Consider the following 14,984-nt stretch of genomic DNA (forward strand, 5'->3'; position numbering starts at 1 on the left):
GGTTTCCGAATCGGATGGTTTGGGTTTCGGTTCGGCAACCGCGCTACTATTGTAAACGATGTAAACTTTTCTGTGTAAAAAAGTTAAATTTCTAAACGTGAATATTGGATGGATTGGCAATGTCAATGTCAAAAGCAGCTGTTCCTTTGCTACTGCTCTGTTTTGTTTTGAACGTATCTACACAAATGTTTAAATAATTAACAAAAAAACCTATATTTGTTTTACTATTAAACCATCGTTAAGGAGTCTTCTTAATATTTCAATACTCAAGCCAAGTCACCAAAAATGTCGACAGCGATGACGTTTGGTCAGAAACAATTTATCCCTACACCACCTGATAAAGGCAGCTTTCCTCTGGATCACGAAGGTCTCTGCAAGAAGAGCATGACGAAGTACATGAAATGTTTGTTTAGCAACAATAGCGATAACTCTATGTGCCGGGATGAGGCTAAAGATTACTTGGCTTGTAGGATGGAACATAACCTGATGGCCAAAGAAGATTGGTCAAAGCTGGGCTTCAAAGAATTAGGACTGAACGAAAAAGATAAATAATATTTTTAAATAAGGTAAGGATTTGTTATGTTGTTCAATAAATAGTGATAAACATATTCTGCATTTTAATTTGTAATGAATTACTTAAGAGCCACTTGAAATTATTAATTTCATTGATTTAACAGAATAGTGATAAAACAAAAAACGACGTTGTAGATATGTTGGAGTAAACTGAATCAATTTACAATTGATATGTAAAAAATATGTATGCTCTAGACAAAATAGATACATTATTGATCATTATGATAATTCATAGACTGTAACAATATCATTATACAAACATTTAAAATCCATTTAAAAACATTAAAATAATATAAACAATTATCACACAAACCTAAAATTTTGACATGACTTTTATTATGAAGTCATCAGCATAAACACAAAAACTGGTAGCTGTCAAACAAATATAGCTTTTTTACTAAGATATTACTCATTCGTAATTTCTTGTTAGAATATAGGTAATAAGTATGGAGCATTTGGATTAGTCCAAAAATGTGTGATTTTATTTTTATCATATCTTAAAAAAACTAGTTAAAACATCATCACAGTATTTTTTCACTGGTGTTTCTAATAATGAATAATAATCATCTAATTAAAAAATTGTCTATTAACTTAGCACATTTTGGTTTAGTTTTTTCCCAATTTTCAATGTTTATTTTCGAAAGATTTTCAATGTTAGTCAAGGTATATAGATAGTATACCACTCTATATGTAGCTTAGAATGTTGCTAATCTATAATTTAAACCAATAGCCATACCACTATTTGATATCAAAAATGATCTATAGTTTTTAATACATTTTAGCTGAAATGGAATTCTCCATTATCTTTTATAGGGAGGTAGGGAATTATATAGAAAAAAAAACAATGTCCATAGAAGTTTTTTATTCATTTCTCCTAAAGTAAAATATTATGTTAACTTAAAATTCAATTACTTGAAACTACAGATTGGATAATTATTATTAAACTGATTACAAAACTTTTTTATTTTTATTGCCAATCTCTTATGGCATTTTATACAAGTAAATATCACAGTTATTATTAAATTATTTGTGATCGACGAGACAGTAAAAAAGCTACCTAAAAGTTACCCTTATTACAATGAGCAACTTGAAGGAGTATAGGATAAGTCACATAGGTAGGTAGGTATTAATTATTATGTAGAATTATTAACAATATTCTTATTTTAAATATTTATGCTGATTGTTGATTGCACAAGAATTTAGAATACATAAATATAATATATAATAATATAAATATGGAAGTATAATACAAATAGGTAGGCATATTGACTAACAGCTATATAAAAGAACAGTAGGTAAAGTATGATTTTTTATAATTATATTGTACTACTAAATAATCTTTTCCATATACTTCTCTGTGTACATTTTATGTAGGTTTGGTAGTTCATAGGTAGTTATTTTTGGCCAAAATTTTTCTGATACTTGCTTTGTAACCTTGGAATCGTTTTTCTTTTTGTTTTTGTTCAAAAACTTTTTTAAATATATTTATTCAGGAAAACACAAAATCGGAGTATTCATTGATAGCACAATTATAGTAAAACAAATTACATTTTAACATGGTTTTCACACTTAGTATTTTGTAACCATGTTATAATATAAAAAAAAATTAAAAGTTAATTTATTCTGTACAATAACTAACTATAACAAGCACCATTATTCATTTACCACACTCATATTTTCCATTCCCAGTTGGCAACATTCATATTCTTCAAGCATTCTTTACAATAGGTACAATAAGGCCATTTCAATTACATATTTTTCATATATATTTTTAATAAAAACGTATTTTGAATCTTTAATTTTCAATTTCACAGAAGTAGGAAACCATCTAAACTTCTCTGTTGGCACTTATGTCCCAGACGAAAGATAGATTATGCCTTGTTAGTTTGTTCAAAGTAAAATTGAACGTAAAAAGATGAATGTTATTAAATATTTTTAATTCATATTATAATTATTGGGTAGTTATTATTAGTAAGTAAGTAGTTTGTATTCTGCTTTCAATAAATATTATGAGCATTTTTTATAACTCGTGCTCAGGTTAAAAATAATTGTATAGGAATTAGATACATAACCTAATTTATAATCATCATTAAAATCTTAACTATTGACTCTTAATTAGTTCAATACATATAATACAAGTAGAATGTGTGTACCTCTTTTAACCAGCATAAGCGATAGTTATCTTAAATTAAAAAAGTTTATAGATATAGAAGAATTTAGAAATTTAATAATTATTTAAATATAAGGCATTCTTGTGTAACAGGCATTTCTTAAAAATATACTTTTTCAGATTACATAAGTATAATGAGTAATTATGATATACCTACTTTAAAATAGATTTTAAAGTTATGTGCACATGAAAACATTTTCCCATGGAGATCTTACTCTGGCGATGGCTCGGTGTGGAGTTTGACGTTCATATTCTTTATTATAGACAGATAAACCTATATGTATATATGCACATATATATCGTCACATCTTGCGTTTCGTTTATAAAAGAAAGAGAAACAATTTAAAATTTAACATTGCCTATCATCATCATCATGCCGCTTTGTACGACATAACCCGCGAAGTTGTATTTTCTCTCTAGTTTTCTTCGTCTTTGTGCTCTATCTTTCTCTTTCCAACAAAAAATAAAATCTTATTCAATATTAATGTTTGGTCCTCATATGATGAAAACGCACATAGAGCACTCGCCAGCGTAAAAGGAAACAGTGACATCGACGACATTACAAACTGTACAGAAGCTAAAAGAATGGTGTTATGTACCTTACATTTCATAACCAAGCACGCGATCATGTTGAGATCAAAATGTACATACAACGAATTCGAGAATTTATAGGACGCGCTAGGTAACATTAGCCTAATAGGTTTAAATTAGTAATAGTAGAATAGTATAGTATAGATTTATACTAAAACAGGCAGTGCATTTTGCGCAATAGTATAATGTATATCTAAACTAGACCTTAAATTCAGACATCAATTTCGATATGTAACGTGTTAAATCAGAAATATACTTACGGATCAACAACTTACCCTACGGTTTTTATTAAAGTGGCACGCAAGTTATAACTATGCAGTCGAAAGAATTATGTACTAACATAATGAAATATAACGTTAGAGAAAATTAATTGGAGTATAGAACACATAGTATCTACTAATTTCGCTCTATTCCTATTAAATCGTGTAACATCTTTAATGTTCTATAACGCCTAATAAGAAATATACTGTCATAATTGCCAGTTAGGTAACTAATAGGTCAGCTCGTCGCCTTACGAGCGGATAGTTTTGTTCACCAAAAACGTAAGTAAGATTACAATAGCAGAAGACAATAAAGGTAAATGCTTGTTGAAGTCTCTTGCTGAGGCAGCACTGGGCGAGCGGAGGGTGGAGCCAGGCGCGGGGAGGACGCGGAAGGGCGCGCGGCGGCTGGTGCGCTCCGTGGGGCAACCCATCCAGAACGGGGCAGATGGTAGCTGCTTCTCATGTTCCACTTTCATCTGCAGGTCGTTAAACTTCCAGAACCCACGACCTTTGAAGAAGTAGGTTTTGCCTGGGGATATTGAAAATAGTAGCACATGAATCATTTACAAATTAATAATGACTGTGAAATTCAGCATTTCAATAAGAAATAAGGCAATTGATATCCACTTTTTGGCAAACTTAGAAGTGTGACTGAAAGAGATCAACTTACCATCCTTCCATTGGAAGACGCTGTCGATGTTGTACCCCACTCCCTTCCACATCGACATGTCGCGCGGATAGTCTAGCTCCACGTGGCCCTCTTCTTCATCGTATCTGGAATAAAAGATAAAATGAAAACTTTCGACAATGCTTATCAGAGATGAAAACGTTCATTAAACTAAATAAACTTCAACTCATGTAGGTACATAAAGAAAACGTGAAAATTTTTGAGCAACAAGTATTCTTATTCACAAAGGGGAATATAATATCGTTCGAAATCGCTTACTTCCAATACAAAGAGCCGCTGTAGAAGTAAGTTTTGCCGTTATGCCCCCACACCATGGCTGCGTCCAACTTCTCCAGACTGCTCGGCAGCCCCAGCTCTCTGATTGCTCTTGGATATCCCGGCAACAAATTCTGAGTGTCGAACAGGAAAAGTTCTTTTCCTGAAAATAAGTGCAGAAAATAAACTTAAGAAATAAAGAATGAATATAATATAGACTTAATAGTTTAAAATACTCTTTAAGTTTCAACTTGCGGAACAGAGAATGTGTTGTTTAGGAAAATCACGAGCAAATGTTCATTGAGGACCTAAAATAGGTGACACGAAATTTTTCAATGAATATACCAGTATATTTTGTTATTAATTTATAAGTATATTTTGTTATTTTGTTATTATTTATTTATTTATTTATTGGAACTCTACGGGTATGCAAATAAATTTTAAAATGTACATGTACGGATTTAACTCTTTTACCTATGAAAAATGCAATCTTCCTGTCCGGCCTCTCGTAAACTGCGTCCACGCGAGTGAAGTCTCTCGGCAGGCCTGGCCACATTCTTGATATGTCCATAGGGTAGCCCGGATAATGACCCTGGGCCCCTATCCTCCAGTGATACTGAAAAGGAATAAATGTTTGATATTATCGTCATCGGGGAAATATATGCCACGTTATATGGAGATTTTTTTAAATCAAGCCTGTAGGTGTTGTGTCCATATGGAGAATTAAATGAATGAAATAGATTGACACGGGATACAGAAGATTATACATGCGAAAGATAAAAGGCAAAAGTGGAAAAGGGATGACGGTGATGATCGTTGTCCTATGACAACATTGAGGCTGTAGATAAACAAATTAAATCATAACTATATAAGTGATTGATGATCAGAGGGCAGGTGTATATTTCGCCCAGAGAATCAGCATTACCATATAATGTGGCCATGTTGCCAGCTTGCAACGAATTGCCGGGACTGGCATTTTTGTAAATATTCGAAAGTTTTCAGCATAGGTATAATTAGTTTTAATTGCATTTACTTACTTTTATTATTATTTTTATAGTTGATATGTAAATAGATTTTAACTATAGATATTGAAATAAATCAGGTATGACATATCTGAAAACTTTTTTTTAGTAATTTGATACATTGAGTAATTATGTACTTACTCTGTTTTTAAATATAAATAGTTCTCCTCGTATGAGCGCAACAGCATCGTAGCTGGTGTTGCACGTGTCGGGCTTGTCTGACGGCGGAGTAGGCCGCGAGGTGGTGGTCGTCCTCGGAGGAATATAGGGCTTCCTTGGATAGTCTTGCCTTGGATCAGTTGGGTGATTCGGCCTCGGGTATGTGGGGTAGTCGGAATGCACAGTGGGATATCTCACAGGCCGATAAGTCGTTGGGTGTGTAGTTGTTTCATGAGGAGTAGGACGAGGGTAATGGTTATGATTTGTTCGCCTTGGATGATCTTCGGTAGTATTGTAATGTCGTCGATCCGGAGGGTAGTACGCCGGACGTCTGGGGTAATATGTGGGGTATTTATTAGGAGGACGCGGGAAGGGCGTGTGGTCCGGTCTATTGTGCCTGTTATGATGGTGGTAAGGTCTTCTTGTCGTTGTAGTCGTCGTGGTAGTACTGGTTGTGGTTGTAGGAGGAGGAGTTTCTACTGGGTAGTACGGTATTCTAGCCCAGGGTTTGCGCACCTTTGGCCCTGTAATGAATAAAAAAATTGTAGATTGTTTTATACATTTTAAAAAGAAAGTTTCTAATCACTATAAAATATTTCTTTTTATATCCTTACCATACATTTGTTGAATGCCGTTTCTATCGTCCTCTGGTAATTCGAAGTTGGGTTGAATTCCTTGGTACCAGGGGAACATGAGAGCTCCCTTGACAGAGCTGTGACTGAGGCCGAGAGAATGCCCGAATTCATGAGCGGCCACAGCCAGCAGGGATGTTCCTGGAAAATGAAGAATTAGATTTGATTCAAAGGGATGATTTGATGAGATGATTTACGACCAAACTTAGTTGGAACTAGGATGGGATGAAACGACATCCACGGAAGAACCACTCCATATCTCCTCGTGGATGTTGTACACAGCAACTAAGGGAAAGCCTTGGAAGTGGATAGGCAACAATAACATTCCCAAAGAGGGTTGACGTTAGGCAGACGGGCGATCATAAATTGTAACTTGCAGCTGAATCTTCAAAATTGTAATGTTTATTTTTTACGCCACCTCTAGCTTCGCGGCCTAATAGCCCCGAATTAAGTTCATTTCGAAAACAGTGAATAACTTCGTAAAGGTAAAACGAAATTCCAAAAATATTCTACTCGTATACGTATTACAAAAAAGATTAGTTGTATAAAAATTAAAACAAAAAATGACTATGTAACTATAAATATTTCCTGCAGCACATGCCAATGCTGCGGGCGTAGAATCGGGCTAGTTATCTCATATTTACGTGTGGGTAGGGTCAAATAAAGGTGGATATTTACACATGGCTTGTCGAATACAATCCAGGACCGCATTGTAGGCGTTCGTTCGTGTAAATTATCACGTGTCCGTAGAACGGCGCGGCGTTTCAAAATAGAGTTCGCACAGGTAGAAGCATTTTAGGCACTAGACACAAAAGCGAGATCTGTAGTCTTATGGTTCAAGTTTTCAGTCGGTCACATTTGGCCGAGTATCTATATATGTTCAGTGAGTGACTACATATCATGGGTCGGGTTTCTTTCACTTCATTCTGATTAATTCTCAATTTACTACGGTTTGTGATATTTTTGGAGTAGGTACTTGTTTAGTTTCGGGTAGTGAAAAAGCAAAAAGGCAGTAAATACCTTTGTGAGTGCGCTACCATGTCTATATGAATTGTGTTATTGTCAGTCATTTATGTGATTCTTTGAAGGTTCTACGTACTTCCATTAGACTCGACAAATGAAGAATTCTAATAGTTTGATCTATTCTACACTGGCAATAGTTTGTGCCAGCGTGGTAATCATGGCGCGCCGGGCCGTGTGCTGCGGTCGCGCTGCTATCGGGATATGCCCCGGTGTCCTAGCTGAGCTACGAATGCGACAAGGCAGTGCGTCAGGGCGCGTGTTACTATTTCAAACATATAGTATTAACGTGAGGCTTGTGGTGTTGCGTGTTGTTGTCGTCAGCTATGATACAAGTATAGCGTCGCATAGCTTTGTGCTTCGCCGCTCAGTGACGACGACGCCGTACGAGCCTGTGACGTTGCGAACATGTTACGTGTTGACACTACGTAACGCAGCCTACAGATCCGTTTCGTCGCTTGCTAATGCACACTACTAAACTCCAGTTAATTAAATTAAAACGTTTGAAACTGACACGGATATAGTTGCAGTTGCATGGCGGTGTTTGGTATCAACCATAGATAAAATAAATATATATCAACAGTGTTTTCCACACATATTCAAAAATTTTCATCGAACTCTGACCGAAATGGAATAATTTCATTCCAATTTTTTGCATCTGTGAACTAAATTGGATGCGTACGACTAGTTTCTGTCTATATCTCTTTTAGAAAAATATGGTTTCTTGATAATACAGCCGAAATAGTTACGTGCCTTTGGTATACATATTTGAGGGGTGCACCACATCAAGAATTCGTGGCATTTGCATGTCAAAACAGTGGCCACCGCGACATGCTCCTTTCCAAACCTTACTCTGAACTTTTCACGAGGATATTTTATCAACATGCTATTTCAACATAACATAACTGCTTATTATAGATAGTTGCTGCATTTAGGCGTATATGTTTCCAGTTCATTTTAGTTCTAGTTGCTAGTCTCACCTTCATCATCGTCGTTGGAGCTGAGGACCCATAGCTCGTCGTCGTCAAAGTGTGCGTCTCCGCCGCGGCCAGTGCCCGGGAAGAACGCGTGCGCAAGGATCAGACCGCGGCCGTCGAACGGGTACGCGTCATCATGGTAGCGTCTGTTAAAAACACATTTTATGAAAAACAAAGCCGTAAAAGCCCAGCTATCAAAAGTATTGCTGATGCTAATATATCCATCCAAATGATTCCTAAGTGTACTACATAATTTATTCTGATATCTCTAGCTGTTGCCCACAGCTACCCCTTACAGTAGCTTAGGTTATTAATAGGTCATTATATTTCGAATTTAATGTAAATCAGCCCCCGTCGTTTAGCCTTGGAAGCATGACAGACAGAAAGACTTCCGCATTTATATATTTGTAAAGGGAATTTGTACAGAGTGTTCCTGCAAAAATTTTTTTCTTGGTGTCAAGCCCGTAATTAAAGGATGAAAACATGAAAACAGGCGCACGTGTGATATGTTGATGAATCCATTCGAAATGGAGTAATATATTCATTCGGCAACAAACAACAGTTGATGGAGTGGACGGAGTGTGCGGAGCAATCTAACTTCAGTCCCAGGGGTCCTGGCATGACCACTAGCCACCTAATCATTTTTCGCGCCAACCAGGACGGGCGTGTCCACGGTTAACATAGGTAATCTTTTGAAAAGAAATGGATTGCTGTAGATCCATTATGATGGCAGCATTTATATAATATACATTTTTTTTGCAAATACTTTGCCGTTAATTGAGGTTCTTATAGAATTTATTGAAATACTCACGAACTTCGCTGTTACAATGATGTTGATCTAATATATATTACTAGATTTTGTGGGTATTTGTCGAACCACATTACAATTTCTTTAGTAAATAAAATTGACTTTAGTATTTACAAAAAGTATTTTGAGTAAACAAGGAATGATCTTCATGGACACACCCGACAAGCCGACTAAATGAGGGAAAGACCTCGCCCATGCATATTTCACGCAATATTAGCTGGCCACTGCGTTATTGAGCTTCCATGCGAAAGTTCTGCCATTAGCCAAATAGGTGCGGTGCCGATATACGAGTACTTGTATCTATCTACGACAACCTGTCGTGTATAGTACAATTTGGTTGGCTTCATATAAATAGTCTTCACATAAAAAGTCAGATAAATAGTACTTATACATATTGAAGTTGAGGTTCTCTTACGGAGATCGTGAAGTTGCTTGTTGTTGTTTGAATAGTGTGTATTTCAAACGTTAGGTACGATCATTCGAAGGTTTAATAATTTTCACAAATAGGAAAACTAAAGGGAGACTTTAAGACGACCTCGGTGCCGCATTGGTAAAGTGCTTGCCTCTGAACCGAGAAGTCACGGGTTCGATCCCAGGTCGGGTTATGATGGAAAATGATCTTTTTCTGATTGGCCCGGGTCTTGGATGTTTATCTATATATGTATTTGTTATAAAATATAGTATCGTTGAGTTAGTATTCCATAACACAAGTCTTGAACTTACTTTGGGGATCCTAATATATTTATATAGAAAGAAAATATATTATATGGAATTAAAACAAGGAGAAAATCCTTTTTCCTTTCATTATTTGCCACGAGACTGAGCGCGCTGCAAGCGAAAAGCGTTGCACAAACGCACGATAGTAGTATGGGGTACGCGTCTACGAGATTTATTACCCCATAAACTGTTATATTACCCAGTAATAAAGGATAGTACTCGGGTACAACTTAACTGCCTTCTGCAACTCGCGAAGTGCACCAACTACGAGATGTATAGAAACTGTCGTAATATTACAGTATCGACGTCAATTTCATGTGACACAAATTTTATAATTTATGTGAGCACTAAACAGAGTAACAACTTTAAGACATACTTGCAGCTTACTTTATATTTAGTCCGCGTGCTTTTATATAGTGTGAAATAGTCCAGGCGTAGGTATATCTTTATAAAAAACACGCTACTAAGGGCCCAGAGACCCAAATGTGACGAGAATCAGGCAATTTGAAAATTAGAGTACCAAAACACCAAACATTTTAGCCGAATTATTTACAATAAAATTGACGAAAACACTGAAAGACATTTTTTTTTTCATTAAAATTCAAAAACATCTTATAAAACCTTCTGATTCACACGATGGTTATAAAGACATCACAATTCGCAGCGCCGGACCCTGTAGACCTCGACAAAGAGCAACAAAATAAATCATCCGCACTCGGAACTTTCCATTCCCCAACCCATTACTTTTGACGAGGTTTGTCAGCGCCACATCCGCTTTTATCTGTAGCTTTCGATTGTAACAAAAAGTGGATTTTTACTGATGATGGCTCGGGAAAACCATATCATGAATTGGGATTTTCAAATTGTTTTTATTCATACACTTGCTCGTGACATGTAATTGATGCTATATTCTCCTGTGAAGTGATGGGCGGATAACTCAAAATTAACATTGTGTTTTTTTTTTACTTTTTTATTTATGCCTTCTGTTTTCTTTTAATTTTCGTAGTTGGCTGGGTACTTCGTGCCAAAACAACCGATAAAGCCACTCTGCTAAAATATTTTTTATTTTCATTGCTTTGGTATTGGTAAACATTTACTATGTAGGTATAATAAGAAATGGAGTGATTTTATTGAGTGTAATATAAGTTAACGGCACGAATAAAAACCATGGCAGGTGGGTTGGAGCATTTGATTTTTAAAACATCAATAAAGCAACCTATCTGATAAAACATTTATATAAAACACCAAGACGATGAGCAAGTGTCAAATAAATTAAGTTTAGATTGACATCAATACATATAATAAAACAGTAGATTTTTTTTCTGTCAATTGAATATATTACATAGCAAAATTAGGCGATAGAGTCATAGTAACAGAGTAAGAATTTGAAAAAGAAACTGTTTTACTAAACTCGAATCAAGCATCAAGCAAAAAAAAATATGCACGCCGAGTGATGGTAGACTCGGTGCAAGTTTACGCAATATGGCGTCGCAATATGTCCGAACTAGGCTTTTTGCCGCCTTCCCTCGTCGGTGATCTAATAAGGCAAAGTTCGTCCTCCGCTCATTCGATATGCCGCGCTTGTCGGCAACTACGTCATTTGTCAGCTTGTATTTTGTAGTCTGTATACTTTTATAACACGTATTATATTTATTTATTTATCAAGTCAAGAAGAACATTATTTTTACCCACCCAGGAATGGATGGAATAAATTTTTGTAACATATTTGTGTATTTGTCCGTCTGTACTTTCGCATACTTATGTAATTACGTTACAGCTTACTTCTATTTCGTCCAAAACCTAGCAAACATGTACAAAGTACACAAACACTGAAAATTCGTAGCTGCTGAATATACAGTTTATAGAATCACCTATATAAAAAATAAAATGTATCATTTTAATTAAATACTTACATCCAACTAATGCTACGAATATCGCTACGACGATTGCTACGAAATTTTATTAAGTGTTCTACTCAATAATCTATACTAATAACTATTATAAATCCGAGTGTCGGTCTGTTCCGCTTTCACAACTAAACGTCTGGACCGATTTTGATGAAATTTGGTATGCATGTAGTTAAGAAACTTGTTCAAACATTAGGCACCTTTTTTCAAAAATCAACCCATTTGGTTGACTATAATGCACCCCCATTAAAGTTTGTTTGAAAATCATGTTCGTTCCGCTTTCAAAGAGAAATTTACGCGGGCAAAGACGAAGCTAGTATCTAATACTTCAGCATAAAATGTACGTAGTTATATATCATCATCTAACGTGTACCGTATAAAGTGTATACCATGTATCCAAGTTAAAAATTGACGTTTTATACATGAAAATGTATAGAGAGGGCTTTTCTCTGAAACGAATGACCTGCGCGTGCAGCGGATACGGAAACAAATGGCTAGTACATTAACAAGTTAATTTTCCTTAAATATGATTTAAACACCGAGGCATTATTTAAAGTAACATTTTAAAAATTGTGCAGGTATTTAGGTTACCAAAAAAATTAAAACCAAACACTTACTTCCTTTTATATATTTTTTTATATTTGTTAAAAATTACTATATAAAAATGTTTGGTAAGCAATTTAAAATTTCCTATTTTTCAGTGTCATTTTTCTACTTAAAATAAACACATCTAATCGACAAAGAACCAAATACGCGTGCCTAATAACAATAATAACTTCAACTCTTCAAACAAAGTAACTCCTCTCTTCATATTAGTTGTTGAATCCATTTTGAATCCGAGAAGCCGCAGGAATACGCATGTATTTTATTGCTACGCAACTACGCAACAACAAGATTGCGCCTTACGAATATGCAGACAGTTTTCCAGGTAATTTCGCATCCTGTGATGCCGTGAACAATATACCTACATATGTTGTACACATAGTCCAAGATCACGCTGTGTCGATTTCACGGTATATTTTCAATTGTTTGAGACTAATATTCGCTTAGGTTTCTTACTAGCGGCCTGTCCCTGCTTCGCTCAGGTAAAACCTTAATAAATTATACACCTAAACCTTCCTCAGGAATCAAACTATATAAAAATAAAACCCGCATCAAAATCCATTGCGTAGTTTTAAAGATTTAAGCATCCCTATGTATGCTTAATATAGGGACAGAGAAAGCGATTTTGTTTTATACTATGTAAATAAATAAATAAATTTATTAATAATAAAATATCTTGCTTTATTTTTGTTACAAAATAATAACATTATGTAACGTAATAATAGCGAAAAAAACTTAATAAATATTTAAAAATAATAACAATAAAAATAATAATTAACATATAATTTTTTTGCATGGTGGCATTACTTGCCAGATAAGTATCTATAAAAATATTATAATTATGTCATCTCTTAGGTACTACGACGTATAGGTTAGGTATCGTATTGCAAAAAAAAATTGGGATTTTGGACCAGAAACACCAATGTTGTACGATACAACGCCGAATTTTCGAGTCTAGTGATCCAAATGAAAAAGTGGATTTAGCCAGTCACGTCTTTAGAATGAAAGTGAATCGTGTACGAAACTCCCATGTTGTGCCAACACTATTTGTGGTCTTTGAACTTCTTTAAGAAGTTTAACCAATGAAACTCCTTTGCTATTTTAATCGTAATAAATTTATTAGGACTGGAATATATAAAATAATATTTATAGATTTATGAAAATGAATGAATGAAACTGTAAACTATAATTAATTAAGTGAGATGTGCTCTTGGATTTGTTATTTTTTGTACCTAACTAAGAAAGAATCACGTATGGTATGGTTTAAAGTTGAGGTATTTATGAGAAAAAATAAGCAGGGAATAGTAAAGCAACAAGAAATTTTGTGTGAATATTTCTATGGATTTTTCAGTGTCGGATCTTTTATTCAGACGCTCGCAGGCTCCGCACGCGCCCGCAAATCCCCTTACAATGGATAGGACGTTTCTCTAAATCCTCACTTGATTATTATTTATTATCAACGTAATATATCAACTAACGAATTTCGAACTCTTCGGTGTAATCTAACGTTTATTTGATTCCATTTGGACGTTGTTTTCGAATAGAAATTTATCGATTCTTTAATCATAAATTTGTGGCATTTGTGGAAAAAACGCCAGCTTATATAGGTGATGCTTGTGTGTGCCGTAAAACTAAAATACTCATTCAAATGACTAAATCTTAAAATAATATTTTTATTTTTTAAGTGGATTTTTTAATAAAAATGACATTTTGACATATCAATTTATTGTCGCCAAAAAGAGCCAAAGGGAGGCGATCTTTTTGGCGACAATAAATGAGAATTATCAGGTTAAGTATATCATAATGAATTATCATCCAAACTAAACGTGTGTTGCAAGTTTCAGCTCAAATGGTTGAAGATCGCTTCAAAATTGAGTTGCAAAATTCCATCATACATACTTACATTACATACATTACAAGTTAAATAAAAATACACTTACTTGGCAAACGACACAACAATGTCAGCGTCATCCGAGTTGATCTCCCGGAAGGTGAGCCTGGAGGCCTGTTCCCAGACATCCAGAGCCCGCGCCAGCACATCGCGGGTACCGTATGGGTCCAACTGCGACGGGTGACGGTCTGACTTCAGGCTGGAGACAAAAATCTTAATGTAAAATACTAGAAATTTGGACGTTTAACAGATTATAAATACAAAACAAAAAAAAACTTGTGAAAATGTTGTATTAAATGGGGAAGAAGTAAAAACTAATAAATTCAGGCCAGAAGGTATTTAGTTCCAAATTCAAACGAGTTAGGAATGTTCTAGATTTTGCATCAGTTGAGGTATTGTCGGTTAAAAGTTTAAAAAAAGCAAAGAAACTTAATCCAAATTGAAAATGCCTGTTCGAAAATTCTGTCTAATGTTTTTATCTTTAAACTCCGGTCAAGTCATTAAAACAAATGTTTATCGGTAAAGTGTCGCATTACATAATTATATACAACATCAAGTGGTGAGTTTGTGGAATAGATTAAATAGATTTGTTCACTCTGGGGCGGAACTTCTAAAGTTATAATTACGGCCATTGCTTCCGCTGTCACTGATATTGTTGTTTTAATTTCTCGTTAAATATTTGTGGTTATTATATTACATTATAACCTC

The 14,984-nt window shown here is 34.8% G+C and overlaps 2 protein-coding genes across 2 annotated transcripts in view; one reads left to right on the forward strand and one right to left on the reverse strand.

The window, feature by feature from the left end:
- The first annotated feature begins 97 nt into the window (after positions 1-97).
- On the forward strand, positions 98-608 carry LOC128674565 (uncharacterized protein). Its single transcript, XM_053753205.2, has one exon. It carries the CDS (start codon positions 286-288, stop codon positions 550-552), a length of 267 nt encoding a protein of 88 aa, XP_053609180.1. The 5' UTR covers positions 98-285; the 3' UTR covers positions 553-608.
- Positions 609-1,420: 812 nt separating this feature from the next.
- The window catches only part of LOC128674564 (matrix metalloproteinase-2-like), a 150,754-nt gene continuing 137,190 nt past the window's right edge, over positions 1,421-14,984 (reverse strand). The window contains exons 5-12 of the mRNA XM_053753204.1: positions 14,326-14,475; positions 8,354-8,496; positions 6,336-6,494; positions 5,704-6,245; positions 5,015-5,156; positions 4,544-4,703; positions 4,268-4,371; positions 1,421-4,126 (exon numbers count right to left, since the gene is read on the reverse strand). Of these exons, the coding sequence (XP_053609179.1) occupies positions 3,846-4,126; positions 4,268-4,371; positions 4,544-4,703; positions 5,015-5,156; positions 5,704-6,245; positions 6,336-6,494; positions 8,354-8,496; positions 14,326-14,475 (1,681 nt within the window). The 3' untranslated portion in view covers positions 1,421-3,845. The remainder of the gene's footprint in view (positions 4,127-4,267; positions 4,372-4,543; positions 4,704-5,014; positions 5,157-5,703; positions 6,246-6,335; positions 6,495-8,353; positions 8,497-14,325; positions 14,476-14,984) is intronic.

The sequence above is a fragment of the Plodia interpunctella genome, chromosome 13 (assembly GCF_027563975.2).
Source record: "Plodia interpunctella isolate USDA-ARS_2022_Savannah chromosome 13, ilPloInte3.2, whole genome shotgun sequence".
Classification (NCBI taxonomy): Eukaryota; Metazoa; Arthropoda; class Insecta; order Lepidoptera; family Pyralidae; genus Plodia; species Plodia interpunctella.